General features: G+C 41.0%; 1 protein-coding gene across 1 annotated transcript in view; it reads left to right on the forward strand.

Annotated features, from left to right (window-relative positions):
- The window catches only part of LOC128643544 (non-lysosomal glucosylceramidase), a gene marked incomplete at its 3' end in the record, with an annotated part of 137199 nt that overhangs the window by 65532 nt on the left and 46045 nt on the right, over positions 1–25622 (forward strand). Inside the window, 1 exon segment of the mRNA XM_053696386.1 lies at positions 239–341. Within this exon segment, the coding sequence (XP_053552361.1) occupies positions 239–341 (103 nt within the window).

Genomic DNA, 25622 nt, shown 5'->3' on the forward strand with positions numbered 1-25622 from the left:
GAGACGTATTATATACCTGTGTATGCAGATACTGACTGGTACATGTGTGATTACTGATACGTCTCACAGCTAAACGTATTATATACCTGTGTATGCAGATACTGACTGGTACATGTGTGATTACTGATACGTCTCACAGCTAAACGTATTATATACCTGTGTATGCAGGTACTGACTGTACTGGTTGTGATACTGAAGTTCTGCAAGTAACCAATCTCTCTCACTTGCTGCCTCACAGCCTGGTGTACGTGTGTCTCACTGCACGCACTTTGACCCTTCAGGAATGGGGCACGAGGTGTGGAAAGATCTCATGGAAGATGGCTGCCTTGACTCCACCTCAGGTAACGGCTTCTTACACGCATTTTCATGAAAACAAAATGGGAGGGTTATTGTTACTAATTAATTGCCAGATAAGAAGTGGCGTGCTTTTTGGGCTCGTTGGAAATAGTATAGGTATTATAGTCTGAAAATATAAAATATATTATATATATTGTTACGGTACCAACAGGATACCAAGGGTTAATACCAGATGAACAATGTCCTGCATACAGAATCAGCACTTCACAACCTCGATCAGTTTCCCTGCAAACATGAGACCAAGCTCCACATTTCAGGTTTAAACAGAATATCTTTATTAAAGGCTGAATGCCTAGTATTTATACAGGTTTTGACCCCAGATGGGGGGGTTGAATATAACCCTGGCTTCAGGTTACAGAGGGCATTGGTTAAACAGTAAAGCAAACATATGAACAATGCATCAAACCTCTAACAATTGTCTATTCACAGGTAAAACAGATTAACATATTAAGTACTCAGACAATCTGATGTTGGGCAGTCTAGTTAACATAATCACACAAAACCCAATCAGTTTACCCAGACAGACTCCTGAGACACAATCAGATCTTAAACATACATAGAATACATCTTATTAGAGAATATAGGAACAGTTCTTATTAGCTATAAAGTCTTTTATGCCCACTTGGCTTATAGAGTCACAATTGCTCCCACAAGGGGCACTCACACCCTGTACCCATCCTGTATTTATGGATACAGGGTGACATAGACATAAGACAGAGTTATGAAAGTACATGGGGTATCCAGCATATAAAATTCCATATTTCCATGCAGTCTCTGGGTATCCTTAAGCACACTGTAATATATATGTGGGCTTGTGTTTGTGTATGTATGTATGTGTGTGTGTGTGTGTGTGTATATGTGTATATATATATATATATATATATATATATATATATATATATATATATATATATATATATATATATATATATATATATATATATATATATATATACACACACTGTAATATTTATGTGGGCTTGTGTTTGTGTATGTATATATGTGTGTGTGTGTGTATACATACAATTGCAGGGTGGAGTGTGTGGAGGGCCTATAGTCTCTCAACTGGGAAGTTGTTCATCTTGCATAATCTGCTGGAATCTGGGGAGAAAACGGTAACAAGTCTCCATCAGGACATAAATCCCATACTCTAAGAGGAGAAGGATACATATATACGGCCAAGCAAAGACCTCCACTACAGATCTTCGGAAGTTTCCCACTTACAGAGGCGGCTACTTACCTCATATGATTGAGGTTTGTTCTAGTAAGTGCAATACCAACCGGATATTTTCTAGTGTGGATTTCTTTATCTTTTTATCAACATATATCTAAGATGGACTTATTAGTTATTGTGTAAATTCATGATCCACTATATGTATTATTGGGACTATATACAATAAGTATTCTGCTCATATTGTATTCTTACAATCACACATGCAATACAGCGATATTTATATTCACATACAATTTTTTTATTACATATCAGGGGCTGTGTGAAGCTTATACACATATATTTTTTATCACCAACACTTAACAGTATTTGGGACTAGATCCTAAAATAGCGCTTTCTCTTGTTTAGTGCATCCAGTCCACGGATCATCCATTACTTGTGGGATATTCTCCTTCCCAACAGGAAGTTGCAAGAGGATCACCCACAGCAGAGCTGCTATATAGCTCCTCCCCTCACTGCCATATCCAGTCATTCTCTTGCAACTCTCAACAAAGATGGAGGTCGTAAGAGCACTGTGGTGTTTTATACTTAGTTTTTTTCTTCAATCAAAAGTTTGTTATTTTTAAATGGTACCGGAGTGTACTGTTTATCTCAGGCAGTATTTAGAAGAAGAATCTGCCTGCGTTTTCTATGATCTTATCAGAAGTAACTAAGATCCTTTGCTGTTCTCACATATTCTGAGGAGTGAGGTAACTTCAGAGGGGGAATAGCGTGCAGGTTTTCCTGTAATAAGGTATGTGCAGTTAAAATATTTTTCTAGGGATGGAATTTGCTAGAAAATGCTGCTGATACCGAAGTAATGTAAGTAAAGCCTTAAATGCAGTGATAGCGACTGGTATCAGGCTTATTAATAGAGATACATACTCTTTTATATAAGTGTATTTTAAAACGTTTGCTGGCATGTTTAATCGTTTTTTTACATATGTTTGGTGATAAAACTTATTGGGGCCTAGTTTTTTCCACATGGCTGGCTTGAATTTTGCCTAGAAACAGTTCCCTGAGGCTTCCCACTGTTGTAATATGAGTGGGAGGGGCCTATTTTAGTGTTTTTTTGCACAGCAAAAATTACAGACACAGACATCCAGCTTCTTCCTGCATGATCCAGGACTTCTCTGAAGGGCTCAAAAGGCTTCAAAAGTCGTATTGAGGGAGGTAAAAAGCCACAGTAGAGCTGTGGCAGTCGTTGTGACTGTTTAAAAAACGTTTTTGTCATTTGTTATTCCGTTTTTGGTATTAAGGGGATAATCATCCATTTGCAAGTGGGTGCAATGCTCTGCTAACTTATTACATACACTGTAAAAATTTTGTTGGTGTAACTGCATTTTTTCACTGTTATTTCAAAATTTGGGAAAATGTGTGTTTCTTAAAGGCGCAGTAACGTTTTTTATATTGCTTGTAAACTTGTTTAAAGTGTTTTCCAAGCTTGCTAGTCTCATTGCTAGTCTGTTTAAACATGGCTGACACAGAGGAACCTACTTGTTCATTATGTTTGAAAGCCATGGTGGAGTCCCATAGGAGAATGTGTACTAAATGTATTGATTTCACCTTAAACAGTAAAGATCAGTCTTTATCTATAAAATAATTATCACCAGAGGGTTCTGTCGAGGGGGAAGTTATGCCGACTAACTCTCCCCACGTGTCAGACCCTTCGCCTCTTGCTCAGGGGACGCACGCTAATATGGCGCCAATTACATCAGGGACGCCCATAGCGAACAAAAGGCCATCTCCAGTCTCAAAAATAACCCTTATATCATTATCCGCGACGCCGACAAAGGCGGCGGAATAGTGATCCAGGATTTGGCAGATTATATTAGGGAAGCAGACAGGATTTTAGGAGACCAAGAATATTACCAAATTCTACAAGGAGATCCCAATGATAAATAACTAAAGTCTTACACAGAATTGATAGAAAAAGGGTTCAGTTCAAAAATTTTGAATAAAAATGAAAGAGATTTCCTAAAAGTACAAAATCCAAGTATTGTCCACTATTATCATCTACCCAAAATCCACAAAAACAAAACAAATCCCCCAGGACGCCCAATCATTGCTGGAATCGGAAATTTAACTTACAACTTATCCTTTTTTATAGATAAATATCTGCAAAAACATGTAGTCACTTTACCATCATACATCAAAGATAGTTCTCATTTACTACAACATTTACAAAAAATCAATATTAACAATAGAAATCTTTCTTGGATTACCTGTGATGTCAGCTCTTTATATTCGAACATTTCGCACGACTTAGGTTTATTAGCCATTTCACATTATCTCCACAAGGATATTTATTTGCCAAGGACACAATGTGATTATATTTTAGAGAGCATTTTGTTTATTTTACAGCATAATTATTTTATATATCAAGACAATTTTTACCTACAGATCAAAGGAACGGCCATGGGGACCAGGTTCGCCCCCAGTTTTGCAAACCTATTCATGGGTTTCTTTGAAGAAAAATACATTTATTCGGCAAACTTTGGGGCAAACCTGGTCTTCTATGGCCGTTATATAGATGATCTGATTTTCTTATGGGAAGGAGATCTATCATTGGCCAAAAATTTCATAGAACATCTTAATTGTAATAACATGGGCCTTAAATTCACGGCCAATATCCAGACACAAAATATCGAATATCTAGATCTCATCCTTAGTATAGAAGAACACAACATCACATCCAAGACTTATTTCAAAGATGTCGACAGTAACAGTTTTTTAAATTATCACAGCAATCATCACAGGAATTGGATACACAATGTACCCTATAGCCAATTTCGCAGGATGAGACGAAATTGCAGCGATTATAACCCGTTTTTGCAACAAAGTCAAGTATTATACAACAGGTTTATTGAAAAAGAATACCCCCTATTTTATTAGACAGGGCCCTTGAAAGAGCGAGGAATTTAAACAGGGAGGATATCCTAGCAGATAGAAAAATTAATAAAACAGATACACCTTTTGGTGAGAAAGAAACCTTTTTTATAACACAATACAATTCTGATTTTCATAAAATACAACACATCATAAAAAAACATTGGTATATAATACAAAGGGACCCCATTCTCAAGCATTTGGTAAAAGAAACACCTAAAATCATATATAAAAGAGCGCCCACACTTAGAAACCAGCTAGCTCCCAGTAAGAAAGTGAAACACAAATTTTCCAACAGAACATTACAAAACCCTAACCAGAACAAGGGATTATTTGGCCTTCGGGGTATTTACAAATGTGGCAAAACAGGATGCGGCTCTTGTAAAATTATTATCAGGAATTAAAAACTTTAAATCCACAATTACTGGTGAGATTTTCCAAATTCCTATTTTTTTCAATTGCAATTCATCTTTTACTGTTTATCTTATGGAGTGTTTATGCGGCCTCCAATATGTAGGCCGCACCTCCAGAAAACTGAGAAACAGATGGGGTGAATTGTCTAACCAAACACAATGGAAATCCATACATTTTCAAATACATTCCCATTGATTTCATTCCTAAGAGTCCTGATTACAACAGACTTACCAGACTCAGACAGCGTGAAACATACTGGATCTATCGATTGAAGACTCTTCATCCCCTAGGGTTGAATGCCAACCTGGATCTAGCAGCCTTCAATTGATAGATATCTACAGCCGTTATATATGTTTTTCTCCTGTTAAGTGTGATCAGTCCACGGGTCATCATTACTTGTGGGATATTAACTGCTCCCCTACAGGAAGTGCAAGAGGATTCACCCAGCAGAGCTGCTATATAGCTCCTCCCCTCTACGTCACCTCCAGTCATTCTCTTGCACCCAACGACTAGATAGGATGTGTGAGAGGACTATGGTGATATATTTAGTTTTTATATCTTCAATCAAAAGTTTGTTATTTTATAATAGCACCGGAGTGTGTTATTCCTTCTCTGGTAGAATTTGAAGAAGAATCTACCTGAGTTTTTTCTATGATTTTAGCCGGAGTAGTTAAGATCATATTGCTGTTTCTCGGCCATCTGAGGAGAGGTAAACTTCAGATCAGGGGACAGCAGGCAGATTAATCTGCAAAGAGGTATGTAGCAGTTTATTATTTTCTGACATGGAATTGATGAGAAAATCCTGCCATACCGTTATAATGTAAACTCAGCCTTGAATGCAGTAGATGTAGCTGATATCAGGCTGTCATGTATGTATATTTTACACTTCAGTTTTCTGGGGAATGGTACTTCTCTGGTTTTTAGACTGTATACATAGACTTAACCTAATTTGCAGGGACTTGCAATAGGTTTTAAATGACAATTAATTATTGAGGTAAAACGTTTTTTTGCTGGCATGTAAAAACGTTTTTTTCTCTGAGGTACTGGGTGAAAAAATGTTTTGGGCACTATTTTTTCCACTTGGCAATAGTTTTGATTTAAATTAGAGCAGTTCACTGATCCCTCTCACTGTTATGTGTGTGGGGGAGGGGCCATTTTTGGCGCTTTTACTACGCATCAAAAAAACTCAGTCAGAGGTTCATTTTCTTCCTGCATGATCCGGTTCATCTCTACAGAGTTCAGGGATCTCCAAAGCCTTTTTTGAGGGAAGTAATCATTACAGCAGAGCTGTGCTGATTGTATTGACTGTGATAAATAAAAAAAAAAACGTTTATTTGTGTATTTTTTTCTGCTGCCTGGGTTAGTTATCATTTGCTGAGGGGAACAATCCTTTGCTAAAACTGTATATTCTGACAAAGATTGATGCTATAACTTAATTATTTTAACTGTTATAATATTTTTCTGTGCTTCTTAAAGGCACAGTTCGTTTTCATATTATTTGTAAATTACTTTGTAAAGTATTTCCAAGTTGCTGTTTATTTGCTAGTGTGTTAAACATGTCTGATTCAGAGGAATATCTCTGTGCTATATGTGTTAATGCCAAAGTGGAGCCCAATAGAAATTTATGTACTAAATGTATTGATGCTATTTTAAAAAACAGTCAATCTGTACAAATTGAACATATTTCACCAAACAACGAGGGGAGAGTTATGCCGACTAACTCGCCTCACGTGTCAGTACCTGCATCTCCCGCTCAGGAGGTGCGTGATATTGTAGCGCCGAGTACATCTGGGCGGCCATTACAAATCACATTACAAGATATGGCTACTGTTATGACTGAAGTTTTGGCTAAACTACCAGAACTAAGAGGTAAACGTGATCACTCTGGGGTGAGAACAGAGTGCGCTGATAATGCAAGGGCCATGTCTGATACTGCGTCACAGTTTGCAGAACGTGAAGACGGAGAGCTTCATTCTGTGGGTGACGGTTCTGATCCAAATAAACTGGACTCAGACATTTCAAATTTTAAATTTAAGCTTGAGAACCTCCGTGTGTTACTAGGGGAGGTATTAGCGGCTCTGAATGATTGTAACACAGTTGCAATCCCAGAAAAAATGTGTAGGTTGGATAAATATTTTGCGGTACCGACGAGTACTGACGTTTTTCCTATACCTAAGAGACTTACTGACATTGTTACTAAGGAGTGGGATAGACCCGGTGTGCCTTTCTCACCCCCTCCTATATTTAGAAAAATGTTTCCAATAGACGCCGCCACACGGGATTTATGGCAAATGGTCCCTAAGGTGGAGGGAGCAGTTTCTACTTTAGCTAAGCGTACCACTATCCCAGTGGAGGATAGCTGTGCTTTTTCAGATCCAATGGATAAAAAATTAGAGGGTTACCTTAAGAAAATGTTTGTTCAACAAGGATTTATATTGCAACCTCTTGCATGTATTGCGCCTGTCACGGCTGCAGCAGCATTTTGGTTTGAGTCTCTGGAAGAGACACTTCAATCATCCACACTAGATGACATCACACACAAACTTAAATTCCTTAAGTTAGCTAATTCATTTATTTCAGATGCCGTAGTACATTTAACTAAACTTGCGGCTAAAAATTCAGGATTCGCCATTCAGGCACGCAGAGCTCTGTGGCTGAAATCCTGGTCAGCTGATGTTACGTCTAAATCTAAATTGCTTAATATTCCTTTCAAAGGGCAGACCTTATTCGGGCCCGGCTTGAAAGAGATTATTGCTGACATTACAGGAGGTAAAGGTCATGCCCTGCCTCAGGACAAGGCCAAAGCCAAGGCTAGACAGTCCAATTTTCGTTCCTTTCGTAATTTCAAAGCAGGAGCAGCATCAACTTCCTCTGCACCAAAACAGGAAGGAGCTGTTGCTCGCTACAGACAAGGCTGGAAACCTAACCAGTCCTGGAACAGGGGCAAACAGGCCAGAAAACCTGCTGCTGCCCCTAAGACAGCATGAATTGAGGGCCCCCGATCCGGGACCGGATCTAGTGGGGGGCAGACTTTCCCTCTTCGCCCAGGCTTGGGCAAGAGATGTTCAGGATCCCTGGGCGTTAGAGATCATATCTCAGGGATACCTTCTGGACTTCAAATCCTCTCCCCCAAGAGGGAGATTTCATCTGTCAAGGTTGTCAACAAACCTAACAAAGAAGGAAGCGTTTCTACGCTGCGTACAAGATCTTTTATTAATGGGAGTGATCCATCCAGTTCCGCGGTTGGAACAAGGACAAGGGTTTTACTCAAATCTGTTTGTAGTTCCCAAAAAAGAGGGAACCTTCAGGCCAATCTTGGATTTAAAGATCCTAAACAAATTCCTAAGAGTTCCATCGTTCAAGATGGAAACTATTCGAACAATTTTGCCCATGATCCAAGAGGGTCAGTACATGACCACAGTGGATTTAAAGGATGCTTACCTTCACATACCGATTCACAGAAGTCATTACCGGTATCTAAGGTTTGCCTTTTTAGACAGGCATTACCAGTTTGTAGCTCTTCCATTCGGACTGGCTACGGCTCCAAGAATCTTCACAAAGGTTCTGGGCACTCTTCTGGCGGTACTAAGACCGCGAGGAATTTCAGTAGCTCCGTACCTAGACGACATACTGATACAAGCTTCAAGCTTTCAAACTGCCAAATCTCATACAGAGATAGTACTGGCATTTCTAAGGTCGCATGGATGGAAAGTGAACGAAGAGAAAAGTTCTCTCTTTCCACTCACAAGAGTTCCCTTCCTGGGGACTCTGATAGATTCTGTAGAAATGAAGATTTACCTGACAGAGGACAGGTTAACAAAACTTCAAAATGCATGCCGTGTCCTTCATTCCATTCAACACCTGTCAGTAGCTCAATGCATGGAGGTAATCGGACTAATGGTAGCAGCAATGGACATAGTTCCTTTTGCACTCATACATCTTAGACCACTGCAACTGTGCATGCTAAGTCAGTGGAATGGGGATTACTCAGATTTGTCCCCCACTCTAAATCTGAATCAAGAGACCAGAAATTCTCTTCTATGGTGGCTTTATCGGCCACATCTGTCCAGGGGAATGCCATTCAGCAGGCCAGACTGGTCAATTGTAACAACAGACACCAGCCTACTAGGTTGGGGCGCTGTCTGGAATTCTCTGAAGGCTCAGGGACTATGGAATCAGGAGGAGAGTCTCCTTCCAATAAACATTCTGGAATTGAGAGCAGTCCTCAATGCTCTTCTGGCTTGGCCCCAGTTAACAACTCGGGGGTTCATCAGGTTCCAGTCGGACAACATCACGACTGTAGCTTATATCAACCATCAGGGAGGGACAAGAAGCTCCCTAGCAATGATGGAAGTATCGAAGATAATTCGCTGGGCAGAGTCTCACTCTTGCCACCTGTCTGCAATCCACATCCCGGGAGTGGAGAACTGGGAGGCGGATTTCTTAAGTCGTCAGACTTTTCATCCGGGGGAGTGGGAACTTCATCCAGAGGTCTTTGCCCAAATACTTCGACGTTGGGGCAAACCAGAGATAGATCTCATGGCGTCTCGACAGAACGCCAAGCTTCCGCGTTACGGGTCCAGATCCAGGGATCCGGGAGCGGTCCTGATAGATGCCTTGACAGCACCATGGACCTTCAGGATGGCTTATGTGTTTCCACCTTTCCCGATGCTTCCTCGATTGATTGCCAGAATCAAACAGGAGAAAGCATCAGTGATTCTAATAGCGCCTGCATGGCCACGCAGGACTTGGTATGCAGATCTGGTGGACATGTCATTCTGTCCACCTTGGTCGTTACCTCTGAAACAGGACCTTCTGATTCAGGGTCCTTTCAAACATCAAAATCTAACTTCTCTGAAGCTGACTGCTTGGAAATTGAACGCTTGATCTTATCAAAGCGTGGTTTTTCTGAGTCAGTTATTGATACCTTAATACAGGCTAGGAAGCCTGTTACCAGAAAGATTTACCATAAAATATGGCGTAAATACCTATATTGGTGCGAATCCAAAGGTTACTCTTGGAGTAAGGTTAGGATTCCTAGGATATTGTCTTTTCTACAAGAAGGTTTAGAAAAGGGGTTATCCGCTAGTTCCTTAAAGGGACAGATCTCAGCTCTGTCCATTCTGTTACACAAGCGTCTGTCAGAAGTTCCAGACGTTCAGGCCTTTTGTCAGGCTTTGGCCAGGATTAAACCTGTGTTTAAAGCTGTGGCTCCACCATGGAGTTTAAACCTTGTTCTTAACGTTTTACAGGGCGTTCCGTTTGAACCCCTTCATTCCATTGATATAAAGTTGTTATCTTGGAAAGTTCTATTTTTAATGGCTATTTCCTCGGCTCGAAGAGTCACTGAGTTATCAGCCTTACATTGTGATTCTCCTTATTTGATTTTTCACTCGGATAAGGTAGTTCTGCGTACTAAACCTGGGTTCTTACCTAAGGTAGTCTCTAACAGGAATATCAATCAGGAGATTGTTGTTCCATCCTTGTGCCCAAATCCTTCTTCGAGGAAGGAACGTCTTTTGCACAATCTGGATGTAGTTCGTGCCCTTAAATTTTATTTACAGGCAACTAAAGATTTTCGACAAACGTCTTCCCTGTTTGTCGTTTACTCTGGTCAGAGGAGAGGTCAAAAAGCTTCTGCTACCTCTCTCTCTTTTTGGCTTCGTAGCATAATTCGTTTAGCTTATGAGACTGCTGGACAGCAGCCTCCTGAAAGAATTACAGCTCATTCCACTAGAGCTGTGGCTTCCACTTGGGCCTTTAAGAATGAGGCCTCTGTTGAACAGATTTGCAAGGCTGCAACTTGGTCTTCGCTTCATACTTTTTCCAAATTTTACAAATTTGACACTTTTGCTTCTTCGGAGGCTATTTTTGGGAGAAAGGTTCTTCAGGCAGTGGTTCCTTCTGTATAAAGAGCCTGCCTATCCCTCCCGTCATCCGTGTACTTTTGCTTTGGTATTGGTATCCCACAAGTAATGATGACCCGTGGACTGATCACACTTAACAGGAGAAAACATAATTTATGCTTACCTGATAAATTCCTTTCTCCTGTAGTGTGATCAGTCCACGGCCCGCCCTGTTTTTTTACGGCAGGCAAATATTTTTTATATTATACTTCAGTCACCACTACACCCTTTGGCTTCTCGTTGGTCCTTGGTCGAATGACTGGAGGTGACGTAGAGGGGAGGAGCTATATAGCAGCTCTGCTGGGTGAATCCTCTTGCACTTCCTGTAGGGTAGCAGTTAATATCCCACAAGTAATGATGACCCGTGGACTGATCACACTACAGGAGAAAGGAATTTATCAGGTAAGCATAAATTATGTTTTTTCTAATACAGAATATCAACACATTCTGTAACATCCATAAGCCAGGCATACTATTGGAAACAGGGCTAAATAACATATTCAGACAATATCATTGTCACTACTTTGATTACATCTACTAAATGTGAGAGGAGTGAAACTACGTACCGATTAGAAGTTTTCCATTATTTCATATCAAACACCGGATTTCACTAATGAAATTCCAGACAGTCTATCAACTAATTATTATCACATTTTACATATACCATACATCTTAAGAGAGATATCCATTTATTTAAACTTTCTGATAAAACAATTATTTTCCTAAATAAACGAATACAAACAACTCAACTACAAGCGTGTGTGCATAGGCGCATGTATGCAGATATGTCACAAGGGGAAAGGGTTTTTTTTTTTACAAATATGTGTGCATGGATATGCATATATACAAGTATTTCTGTTCATTGAACAATTTATTTTGTGTATGTGCATCCCTATGTACAAACACATTTTTTTTTACATCCAAAAGATTGCTTATTATAACAAAATATTTTATTGAGTTTATACACCCATTAACCCATTACAACAAATCACATCGAGGCTATACAAGTATCTACTTTTAACATAAACCAAATAACAACACATTTTCTAACTTTTTTCAATTGTCATATTCATAATGCAAACAACAGGTTAAAAATTCAGACTCCTATTTAGATCCTGAAGATCCAATGAATCATATATTTTTTTTTTTTTTCATAATTAAAATATATTTTTTGTATTCAAAAGCATTGTGTTCATCACAATGAATTAACATGTGTGTTTATGCAACAACTTTTAATGAAAACAAAGTGATAATCTATACAAGTATCTATCTTCTATAAAAACCTAATAATAAAATTCTCTTTAAATTTTCAATTGCACAATACAAACAATAGGTTAAAATTTCAGACTCCCACTCAGATTCTCATTAATTTTTAATGAATTACTTTACTTCCTACATACACACTCTTTATCTGTTACTATTTTAAATTAAAACATATTTTCTTCCAAAACCAAAAGAATTGTGTCCATCACAATAAATGATTTAGTGAGGTTATATATGTAATAATTTTTAGTGAAAACAAAGTGACAAGATTGTCTTATTTATTCATTTTCACATTGTAGTTTAGATTCCTACATATATACACATTTTATTTTAACCTTGTTAATCTGTCTAAATTTTTAAATTGTAACAGCTGGGATCCTGTGTTGGTTCCACAGCTGAATGCACACTAATGTTTTTCTATTGGATCACACATCTGATGACAACTTCCTTCTTTGATATACAAATGTGTTTAAATTGTAACAGCTGGGATCATGTGTTGGTTCCACAGCTGAATGCACACAAATGTTTTTCTATTGGATTACACATCTGATGACAACTTCCTTCTTTGATATACAAATGTGTTTAAATTGTAACAGCTGGGATCCTTTGTTGGTTCCACAGCTGAATGCACACAAATGTTTTTCTATTGGATTACACATCTGATGACAACTTCCTTCTTTGATATACAAATGTGTTTAAATTGTAACAGCTGGGATCCTTTGTTGGTTCCACAGCTGAATGCACACAAATGTTTTTCTATTGGATTACACATCTGATGACAACTTCCTTCTTTGATATACAAATGTGTATAAATTGTTAACAATTGGTAATGATGACATTCACTTTTTTATCTGATGAAACAACCCTTGGAGGTTGAGAAACGCGTCATAAGTATTAAAAGTCATTTTTATTTGAAGTTGTCTGTGTTGTGGTTTATCAATACCAACTGAACAACACTTACAAGATTACACCTTTGCAGCACCTGACGTCCAGACAACAGGAGATACACACAAAGTTGCAACCACGACAAGTGCCTTTGGAGCTTGGCTTCCACAGTGTACTAGCCACTGTTAAGTGCTAGCCTGCTTTTTTGCACTGGTCACAGCACAGTGCCACACTATTTGGTAAGCATAATACTTACTTTTATCTGTACCTGCATTCCAGACGGTATCACGCTATTGTGGCGCCCTCTCTCTACTCTTTTTTACCTTGCAGGACATGGCTGCAATCATGAATAATACCCTGTCAGAGGTATTATCTAGATTGCCTGAATTAAGAGGCAAGCGCGATAGCTCTGGGGTTAGGAGAGATACAGAGCGTGCAAATTCTGTTAGAGCCATGTCTGATACTGCGTCACAGTATGCAGAACATGAGGACGGAGAGCTTCAGTCTGTGGGTGACATCTCTGACTCGGGGAAACCTGATTCAGAGATTTCTAATTTTAAATTTAAGCTTGAGAACCTCCGTGTATTGCTTGGGGAGGTATTAGCTGCTCTGAATGACTGTAACACAGTTGCAATTCCAGAGAAATTGTGTAGGCTGGATAGATACTATGCGGTGCCGGTGTGTACTGACGTTTTTCCTATACCTAAAAGGCTTACAGAAATTATTAGCAAGGAGTGGGATAGACCAGGTGTGCCCTTTTCCCCACCTCCTATATTTAGAAAAATGTTTCCAATAGACGCCACTACACGGGACTTATGGCAGATGGTCCCTAAGGTGGAGGGAGCAGTTTCTACTTTAGCAAAGCGTACCACTATCCCAGTTGAGGACAGTTGTGCTTTCTCCTGTTAAGTGTGGTCAGTCCACGGGTCATCATTACTTCTGGGATATTATCTCCTCCCCTACAGGAAGTGCAAGAGGATTCACCCAGCAGAGCTGCTATATAGCTCCTCCCCCCTACGTCACCTCCAGTCATTCTCTTGCACCCAACGAATAGATAGGATGTGTGAGAGGACTGTGGTGATTTAATTAGTTTATTACCTTCAATCAAAAGTTTGTTATTTTATAATAGCACCGGAGTGTGTTATTCATTCTCTGGTAGAATTTGAAGAAGAATCTACCTGAGTTTTTTCTATGATTTTAGCCGGAGTAGTTAAGATCATATTGCTGTTTCTCGGCCATCTGAGGAGAGGTAAACTTCAGATCAGGGGACAGCGGGCAGATTAATCTGCAAAGAGGTATGTAGCAGTTTATTATTTTCTGACATGGAATTGATGAGAAAATCCTGCCATACCGTTATAATGTAAACTCAGCCTTAAATGCAGTAGATGTAGCTGGTATCAGGCTGTCATGTATGTATATTTTACACTTCAGTATTCTGGGGAATGGTACTTCACTGGATTTATACTGTATGCATAGACTTAACCTAATTTGCAGGGACTTGCAATAGGTTTTAAATAACAATTAATTTATTGAGGTTAAACGTTTTTTTGCTGGCATGTAAAAACGTTTATTTCTCTGAGGTACTGGGTGAAAAAATGTTTTGGGCACTATTTTTTCCACTTGGCAATAGTTTTGTTTAAATTAAAGCAGTTCACTGATCTCTCTCACTGTTGTGTGAGGGGCCATTTTTGGCGCTTTTACTACGCATCAAAAAACTCAGTCAGAGGTTCATTTTCTTCCTGCATGATCCGGTTCATCTCTACAGAACTCAGGGATCTCCAAAGCCTTTTTTGAGGGAGGTAATCATCACAGCAGAGCTGTGAAGATTGTAGTTGACTGTGATAAAAAACGTTTATTTGTATATTTTTTTCTGCTGACAGGGTTAGTTATCCTTTGCTAATGGGAACAATCCTTTGCTAAAATTGTATATTTCTTACAAAGATTTGATGCTATAACTTAATTATTTTCAACTGTCATAATTTTTTCTGTGCTTCTTATAGGCACAGTTCGTTTTCATATTATTGTAAATTACTTGAAAAAGCATTTCCAAGTTGCTAGTTAATTGCTAGTGTGTTAAACATGTCTGATTCAGAGGAAGATACATGTGCTATATGTGCTAATGCCAAAGTGGAGCCCAATAGAAATTTATGTACTAACTGTATTGATGCTACTTTAAATAAAAGTCAATCTGTACAAATTGAACATATTTCACCAGACAACGAGGGGAGAGTTATGCCGACTAACTCGCCTCACGTGTCAGTACCTGCATCTCCCGCTCGGGAGGTGCGTGATATTGTAGCGCCGAGTACATCTGGGCGGCCATTTCAAATCACATTACAGGATATGGCTACTGTTATGACTGAAGTTTTGGCTAAATTACCAGAACTTAGAGGCAAGCGTGATCACTCTGGGGTGAGAACAGAGTGCGCTGATAATATTAGGGCCATGTCAGACACTGCGTCACAGGCGGCAGAACATGAGGACGGAGAACTTCATTCTGTGGGTGACGGTTCTGATCCAAACAGACTGGATTCAGATATTTCAAATTTTAAATTTAAGCTGGAAAACCTCCGTGTATTACTAGGGGAGGTGTTAGCGGCTCTGAATGATTGTAACACAGTTGCAATACCAGAGAAAATGTGTAGGTTGGATAAATATTTTGCGGTACCCGGCGAGTACTGATGTTTTTCCTATACCTAAGAGACTTACTGAAATTGTTACTAAGGAGTGGGATAGGCCCGGTGTGCCGTTCTCACCTCCTCCGATATTTAGAAAAATGTTTCCAATAGACGCCACCACACGGGACTTATGGCAAACGGTCCCTAAGGTGGAGGGAGCAGTTTCTACTTTAGCTAAGCGTACCACTATCCCGGTGGAGGATAGCTGTGCCTTTTCAGATCCAATGGATAAAAAATTAGAGGGTTACCTTAAGAAAATGTTTGTTCAACAAGGTTTTATATTGCAACCTCTTGCATGTATTGCGCCTGTCACGGCTGCAGCAGCATTTTGGTTTGAGTCTCTGGAAGAGACACTTGAATCATCTACACTAGATGAGATTACACTCAAACTTAGAACCCTTAAGTTAGCTAACTCATTTATTTCAGATGCCGTAGTACATTTAACTAAACTTACGGCTAAGAATTCCGGATTTGCCATTCAGGCACGCAGAGCGCTGTGGCTAAAATCCTGGTCAGCTGATGTTACTTCTAAATCTAAATTGCTTAATATACCTTTCAAAGGGCAGACCTTATTCGGGCCCGGTTTGAAGGAGATTATCGCTGACATTACAGGAGGTAAAGGCCATGCCCTGCCTCAAGACAAAGCCAAACCTAGGGCTAGACAGTCTAATTTTCGTTCCTTTCGTAATTTTAAAGCAGGAACAGCATCAACTTCCTCTGCACCAAAACAGGAAGGAGCTGTTGCTCGCTACAGACAAGGCTGGAAACCTAACCAGTCCTGGAACAAGGGCAAGCAGGCCAGGAAACCTGCTGCTGCCCCTAAGACAGCATGAATCGAGGGCCCCCGATCCGGGACCGGATCTAGTAGGGGGCAGACTTTCTCTCTTCGCCCAGGCTTGGGCAAGAGATGTTCAGGATCCCTGGGCGTTAGAGATCATATCTCAGGGATACCTTCTGGACTTCAAATCCTCTCCCCCAAGAGGGAGATTTCATCTGTCAAGGTTGTCAACAAACCAAATAAAGAAAGAAGCGTTCCTACGCTGCGTACAAGATCTTTTATTAATGGGAGTGATCCATCCAGTTCCGCGGTCGGAACAAGGACAAGGGTTTTACTCAAATCTGTTTGTAGTTCCCAAAAAAGAGGGAACTTTCAGGCCAATCTTGGATTTAAAGATCCTAAACAAATTCCTAAGAGTTCCATCGTTCAAGATGGAAACGATTCGAACAATTTTGCCCATGATCCAAGAGGGTCAGTACATGACCACAGTGGATTTAAAGGATGCTTACCTTCACATACCGATTCACAGAAATCATTACCGGTATCTAAGGTTTGCCTTTCTAGACAGGCATTACCAGTTTGTAGCTCTTCCATTCGGATTGGCTACAGCTCTAAGAATCTTCACAAAGGTTCTGGGTACTCTTCTGGCGGTACTAAGACCGCGAGGAATTTCGGTAGCTCCATACCTAGACGACATTCTGATACAAGCTTCAAGCTTTCAAACTGCCAAGTCTCATACAGAGTTAGTACTGGCATTTCTAAGGTCGCATGGATGGAAGGTGAACGAAAAGAAGAGTTCTCTCTTTCCACTCAGAAGAGTTCCCTTCTTGGGGACTCTGATAGATTCTGTAGAAATGAAGATTTACCTGACAGAAGACAGGTTAACAAAGCTTCAAAATGCATGCCGGGTCCTTCATTCCATTCAACACCCGTCAGTAGCTCAATGCATGGAGGTGATCGGCTTAATGGTAGCGGCAATGGACATAGTACCTTTTGCACGCCTACATCTCAGACCGCTGCAATTGTGCATGCTAAGTCAGTGAAATGGGGATTACTCAGATTTGTCCCCCACTCTGAATCTGAATCAAGAGACCAGAAATTCTCTTCTATGGTGGCTTTATCGGCCACACCTGTCCAGGGGAATGCCATTCAGCAGGCCAGACTGGACAATTGTAACAACAGACGCCAGCCTTCTAGGTTGGGGTGCTGTCTGGAATTCTCTGAAGGCTCAGGGACTATGGAATCAGGAGGAGAGTCTCCTTCCAATAAACATTCTGGAATTGAGAGCAGTTCTCAATGCCCTTCTGGCTTGGCCCCAGTTAACAACTCGGGGGTTCATCAGGTTTCAGTCGGACAACATCACGACTGTAGCTTACATCAACCATCAGGGAGGGACAAGAAGCTCCCTAGCAATGATGGAAGTATCAAAGATAATTCGCTGGGCAGAGTCTCACTCTTGCCACCTGTCTGCAATCCACATCCCGGGAGTGGAGAACTGGGAGGCGGATTTCTTAAGTCGTCAGACTTTTCATCCGGGGGAGTGGGAACTTCATCCGGAGGTCTTTGCCCAGATACTTCGACGTTGGGGCAAACCAGAGATAGATCTCATGGCGTCTCGTCAGAACGCCAAGCTTCCTCGCTACGGGTCCAGATCCAGGGATCCGGGAGCGGTTCTGATAGATGCTTTGACAGCACCTTGGACCTTCGGGATGGCTTATGTGTTTCCACCCTTCCCGATGCTTCCTCGATTGATTGCCAGAATCAAACAGGAGAGAGCATCAGTGATTCTAATAGCACCTGCATGGCCACGCAGGACTTGGTATGCAGATCTAGTGGACATGTCATCCTGTCCGCCTTGGTCTCTACCTCTGAAACAGGACCTTCTGATCCAGGGTCCATTCAAACATCAAAATCTAACTTCTCTGAAGCTGACTGCTTGGAAATTGAACGCTTGATTTTATCAAAACGTGGTTTTTCTGAGCCAGTTATTGATACCTTAATACAGGCTAGGAAGCCTGTTACCAGAAGGATTTACCATAAAATATGGCGTAAATACTTATATTGGTGCGAATCCAAGAGTTACTCATGGAGTAAGGTTAGGATTCCAAGGATATTGTCTTTTCTACAAGAAGGTTTAGAAAAGGGGTTATCTGCTAGTTCTTTAAAGGGACAGATTTCAGCTCTGTCCATTCTTTTACACAAACGTCTGTCAGAAGTTCCGGACGTTCAAGCTTTTTGTCAGGCTTTAGCTAGGATCAAGCCTGTGTTTAAAACTGTTGCTCCGCCATGGAGTTTGAACTTAGTTCTTAATGTTTTACAGGGTGTTCCGTTTGAACCCCTTCATTCCATTGATATCAAGTTGTTATCTTGGAAAGTTCTGTTTTTAATGGCTATTTCCTCTGCTCGAAGAGTTTCTGAGTTATCTGCCTTACATTGTGATTCTCCTTATCTGATTTTTCATTCAGACAAGGTAGTTCTGCGTACTAAACCTGGGTTCCTACCTAAGGTGGTCACTAACAGGAATATCAATCAAGAGATTGTTGTTCCTTCTTCGAGGAAGGATTAGGACACAAAGATGGAACGTCTGCTACACAATCTAGATGTAGTCCGTGCCCTGAAATTTTATCTACAGGCAACTAAGGATTTTCGTCAAACGTCTTCCCTGTTTGTCGTTTATTCTGGTCAGAGGAGAGGTCAAAAAGCTTCGGCTACCTCTCTCTCTTTTTGGCTTCGTAGCATAATACGACTAGCCTATGAGACTGCTGGACAGCAGCCTCCTGAAAGAATTACAGCTCATTCTACTAGAGCTGTGGCTTCCACTTGGGCCTTTAAGAATGAGGCTTCTGTTGAACAGATTTGCAAGGCTGCAACTTGGTCTTCTCTTCATACTTTTTCCAAATTTTACAAATTTGACACTTTTGCTTCTTCGGAGGCTGTTTTTGGGAGAAAGGTTCTTCAGGCAGTGGTTCCCTCCGTATAAAGAGCCTGCCTGTCCCTCCCGTCATCCGTGTACTTTTGCTTTGGTATTGGTATCCCAGAAGTAATGATGACCCGTGGACTGACCACACTTAACAGGAAAAAACAAAATTTATGCTTACCTGATAAATTCATTTCTCCTGTAGTGTGGTCAGTCCACGGCCCGCCCTGTTTTTTATGGCAGGCTAAAAAATTTTTTGGATTATACTCCAGTCACCACTACACCCTTCGGCTTCTCCTTTCTCGTTGGTCCTTTGGTTGAATGACTGGAGGTGACGTAGGGGGGAGGAGCTATATAGCAGCTCTGCTGGGTGAATCCTCTTGCACTTCCTGTAGGGGAGGAGATAATATCCCAGAAGTAATGATGACCCGTGGACTGACCACACTACAGGAGAAATGAATTTATCAGGTAAGCATAAATTTTGTTTTTTCAGATCCAATGGATAAAAAATTGGAGGGTTACCTTAAGAAAATGTTTTTCAACAAGGTTTTATTTTACAGCCCCTTGCATGCATTACGCCTGTCACTGCTGCGGCGGCATTCTGGTTTGAGGCCCTGGAAGAGGCCATCCAGACAGCTCCATTGAATGAAATTATTGACAAGCTTAGAACGCTTAAGCTAGCTAACTCATTTGTTTCTGATGCCATTGTTCATTTGACTAAACTAACGGCTAAGAATTCCGGATTCGCCATCCAGGCGCGTAGGGCGCTATGGCTTAAATCCTGGTCAGCTGACGTGACTTCAAAGTCTAAATTACTCAACATTCCTTTCAAGGGGCAGACCTTATTCGGGCCTGGCTTGAAGGAAATTATTGCTGACATTACTGGAGGCAAGGGTCATACCCTTCCTCAGGACAGGGCCAAATCAAAGGCCAAACAGTCTAATTTTCGTGCCTTTCGAAATTTCAAGGCAGGAGCAGCATCAACTTCCTCCGCTTCAAAACAAGAGGGAACTGTTGCTCATTCCAGACAGGCCTGGAAACCTAACCAGTCCTGGAACAAGGGCAAGCAGGCCAGAAAGCCTGCTGCTGCCCCCAAGACAGCATGAAGGAACGGCCCCCTATCCGGAAACGGATCTAGTGGGGGGCAGACTTTCTCTCTTCGCCCAGGCGTGGGCAAGAGATGTTCAGGATCCCTGGGCGTTGGAGATCCTATCTCAGGGATATCTTCTGGACTTCAAAGCTTCTCCTCCATAAGGGAGATTTCATCTTTCAAGGTTATCATCAAACCATATAAAGAAAGAGGCATTTCTAAGCTGTGTGCAAGACCTCCTAGTAATGGGAGTGATCCATCCAGTTCCGCGGACGGAACAAGGACAGGGATTTTATTCAAATCTGTTTGTGGTTCCCAAGAAAGAGGGAACCTTCAGACCAATCTTGGATCTAAAGATCTTAAACAAATTCCTCAGAGTTCCATCATTCAAAATGGAAACTTTTCGGACCATCCTACCCATGATCCAAGAGGGTCAGTACATGACCACAGTGGACTTAAAGGATGCCTACCTTCACATACCGATTCACAAAGATCATCATCGGTTCCTAAGGTTTGCCTTTCTAGACAGGCACTACCAATTTGTAGCTCTTCCCTTCGGGTTGGCCACTGCCCTGAGAATTTTTACAAAGGTTCTGGGCTCACTTCTGGCGGTTCTAAGACCGCGAGGCATAGCGGTGGCTCCATATCTAGACGACATCCTGATACAGGCGTCAAGCTTTCAAATTGCCAAGTCTCATACAGAGATAGTTCTGGCATTTCTGAGGTCGCATGGGTGGAAAGTGAACGTGGAAAAGAGTTCTCTATCACCACTCACAAGAGTCTCCTTCCTAGGGACTCTTATAGATTCTGTAGAGATGAAAATTTACCTGACGGAGTCCAGGTTATCAAAACTTCTAAATGCTTGCCGTGTCCTTCATTCCATTCCACGACCGTCAGTGGCTCAGTGCATGGAAGTAATCAGCTTAATGGTAGCGGCAATGGACATAGTGCCATTTGCGTGCCTGCATCTCAGACCGCTGCAATTATGCATGCTAAGTCAATGGAATGGGGATTACTCAGATTTGTCCCCTCTACTAAATCTGGATCAAGAGACCAGAGATTCTCTTCTCTGGTGGCTTTCTTGGGTCCATCTGTCCAAGGGTATGACCTTTCGCAGGCCAGATTGGACGATTGTAACAACAGATGCCAGCCTTCTAGGTTGGGGCGCAGTCTGGAACTCCCTGAAGGCTCAGGGATCGTGGACTCAGGAGGAGAAACTTCTCCCAATAAATATTCTGGAGTTAAGAGCAATATTCAATGCTCTTCTAGCTTGGCCTCAGTTAGCAACACTGAGGTTCATCAGATTTCAGTCGGACAACATCACGACTGTGGCTTACATCAACCATCAAGGGGGAACCAGGAGTTCCCTAGCGATGTTAGAAGTCTCCAAGATAATTCGCTGGGCAGAGTCTCACTCTTGCCACCTGTCAGCGATCCACATCCCAGGCGTAGAGAACTGGGAGGCGGATTTTCTAAGTCGTCAGACTTTTCATCCGTGGGAGTGGGAACTCCATCCGGAGGTGTTTGCTCAACTGGTCCATCGTTGGGGCAAACCAGAACTGGATCTCATGGCGTCTCGCCTTGTTACGGATCCAGGTCCAGGGACCCGGGAGCAACGCTGATAGATGCTCTAGCAGCTCCTTGGTTCTTCAACCTGGCCTATGTGTTTCCACCGTTTCCTCTGCTCCCTCGACTGATTGCCAAAATCAAACAGGAGAGAGCATCGGTGATTCTGATAGCGCCTGCGTGGCCACGCAGGACCTGGTATGCAGACCTAGTGGACATGTCATCTCTTCCACCATGGACTCTGCCTCTGAGGCAGGACCTTCTAATACAAGGTCCTTTCAATCATCCAAATCAAATTTCTCTGAGACTGACTGCATGGAGATTTAACGCTTGATTCTATCAAGGCGTGGCTTCTCCGAGTCAGTCATTGATACCTTAATACAGGCTCGGAAGCCTGTCACCAGGAAAATCTACCATAAGATATGGCGTAAATATCTTTATTGGTGTGAATCCAAGAGTTACTCATGGAGTAAGGTTAGGATTCCTAGGATATTGTCCTTTCTCCAAGAGGGTTTGGACAAAGGCTTATCAGCTAGTTCTTTAAAAGGACAGATCTCTGCTCTGTCCTTTTGCACAAGCGTCTGGCAGAAGTTCCAGACGTCCAGGCATTTTGTCAGGCTTTGGTTAGGATTAAGCCTGTGTTTAAAACTGTTGCTCCCCCGTGGAGCTTACACTTGGTTCTTAAAGTTCTTCAGGGAGTTCCGTTTGAACCTCTTCATTCCATTGATATTAAACTTTTATCTTGGAAAGTTCTGTTTTTGATGGCTATTTCCTCGGCTCGAAGAGTCTCTGAGTTATCTGCCTTACATTGTGATTCTCCTTATCTGATTTTTCATTCAGACAAGGTAGTTCTGCGTACCAAACCTGGGTTTTTACCTAAGGTGGTTTCTAACAGGAATATCAATCAAGAGATTGTTGTTCCATCATTGTGTCCTAATCCTTCTTCAAAGAAGGAACGTCTTTTGCATAATATGGACGTAGTACGTGCCTTGAAGTTTTACTTACAGGCTACTAAAGATTTTCGTCAAACATCTGCCCTGTTTGTCGTTTACTCTGGGCAGAGGAGAGGTCAAAAAGCTTCGGCAACCTCTCTCTCCTTTTGGCTTCGGAGCATAATACGCTTAGCCTATGAGACTGCTGGACAGCAGCCCCCTGAAAGGATTACAGCTCATTCTACTAGAGCTGTGGCTTCCACCTGGGCCTTTAAAAATGAGGCCTCTGTTGAACAGATTTGCAAGGCTGCGACTTGGTCTTCGCTTCACACCTTTTCAAAATTTTACAAATTTGACACTTTTGCTTCTTCGGAGGCTGTTTTTGGGAGAAAGGTTCTACAGGCAGTGGTTCCTTCCGCTTAATCCCTGCCTTGTCCCTCCCATCATCCGTGTACTTTAGCTTTGGTATTGGTATCCCACAAGTAATGGATGATCAGTGGACTGGATACACTTAACAAGAGAAAAAATAATTTATGCTTACCTGATAAATTTATTTCTCTTGTAGTGTATCCAGTCCACGGCCCGCCCTGTCCTTTTAAGGCAGGTCTAAATTTTAATTAAACTACAGTCACCACTGCACCCTATGGTTTCTCCTTTCTCGTCTTGTTTCGGTCGAATGACTGGATATGGCAGTGAGGGGAGGAGCTATATAGCAGCTCTGCTGTGGGTGATCCTCTTGCAACTTCCTGTTGGGAAGGAGAATATCCCACAAGTAATGGATGATCTGTGGACTGGATACACTACAAGAGAAATAAATTTATCAGGTAAGCATAAATTATGTTTTTCTCCACTCCCTTTTCTCTGTCTCTGTCTCTCTCTCTGTCTTTCTCTCTCTCTCTCTGTCTCTCTCTCTCTGTCTCTCTCTCTCTCTCTGTGTCTCTCTCTCTCTCTCTGTCTCTCTCTCTGTCTCTCTCTCTCTCTCTCTGTCTCTGTCTCTCTCTCTGTCTCTCTCTCTCTGTCTCTCTCTCTCTGTCTGTCTGTCTCTCTCTGTCTCTCTCTCTGTCTGTCTCTCTCTCTCTGTCTGTCTCTCTCTCTCTGTCTGTGTCTCTCTCTCTCTCTCTCTCTCTCTGTCTCTCTCTCTGTCTCTCTCTCTCTCTCTCTCTGTCTGTCTGTCTCTCTCTCTCTCTCTCTCTCTCTCTCTCTCTGTCTCTCTGTCTCTCTCTCTCTCTGTGTGTCTCTGTGTCTCTCTCTCTCTCTCTCTCTCTCTCTCTCTCTCTCTCTCTCTCTATATATATATATATATATATATATATATATATATATATATATATATATATATATATATATATATATATATATATATATATATATATATATATATATATACACACACACACACTATGGATTATTTTACAGAACAGGTAAACCTCACTTTACAGCGCTTCGCTAATACAGCGCTTTGTGGAACTGAAGTTCAACCTCCAAGGATTTGAAACTGCTGTAATCTTTGTGAGATTGCGAGAAAAGTGACTGGCACCATTTTGTTATGCACAGTTCACTCTGTTTACAGCATTACAGTGCAATCTGTGTCTCAATGCTAAAGTCTGGCAAATTTTACTACAATAATTGTCACTAATTTTACAGGTACAGTATTTATACTGTGCTGTGCGAGCGTTAAACTAAACATAGCACTATTGCTCCACTAATATATGTTAGTTCAAACATATTTTTAAGTCTTTAATCACACTTGCAAGTAAAAAGAAAGCTAAAACTGCCATGATTCACTTTAAGGCGGTTTTCACTTTACAGCGGGGCTCCGGTCCTTAACCTGCTGTTTGAGCGGGGTATACCTGTATCTATAATAATTTTTAAAAATTAATGTATTTTTTATTAATGTTATATTCAAATAACGCAATGTAAGATTATAAATTATTCATGTGCACTAACACGCATTTAACATAAATCGCTTACCCCAATGCACCTTACGAGTATTCTTCATTCCTATATCCTTTGCATATAAAATGTAATTATGATTTATATATATATATATATATTCTAATGTAAAATACATATCTATATTTCTCTACTAATAGATATACAATATCCCACAAAAGTGAGTACACCCCTCACATTTGTGCAAATATTTTATTATATCTTTTCATGTGACAACACTGAAGAAATGACACTTTGCTACAATGTAAAGTAGTGAGTGTACATCCTGTATAACAGTGTAAATTTGCTGTCCCCTCAAAATAACTCAACACACAGCCATTAATGTCTAAACCGTTGGCAACAAAAACTATTTGATATGGATAGAGCTTTGCATAATTCTCCAAAATTTAGAAGTGAATTTTACCTTTCTGTCAGATATGATTTTGGATGGTAAACCGTGTAATTTAACAATATTATGAATAAAAGCTTCAGCAGTCTTTGGTGCTGAAGGGTGACATGTCAGGGGAATGAAGTGGGCCATTTTTGTGAGCTGGTCAACCACTACAAAAATTGTGGTGTAGCCTTGTGAAGGTGGAAGGTCAACAATGAAATCCATTGATACTGAGGCCCAAGGACAAGAAGGAATTGGTAGAGAGGATAATAGGCCATTGTCAGGGTGCCAGGAATCAGACTGAGACGACAAGTGTAAAAATAATCACATCTTTATTAATAGCAAAAAATAATAAAAAGTCCACAAGTCAAATAACAAGCCAGGAGTCAAAACTAGAGCTGGTAGTCAGACATG

Source organism: Bombina bombina, unplaced genomic scaffold, assembly GCF_027579735.1.
Source record: "Bombina bombina isolate aBomBom1 unplaced genomic scaffold, aBomBom1.pri scaffold_846, whole genome shotgun sequence".
NCBI lineage: Eukaryota > Metazoa > Chordata > Amphibia > Anura > Bombinatoridae > Bombina > Bombina bombina.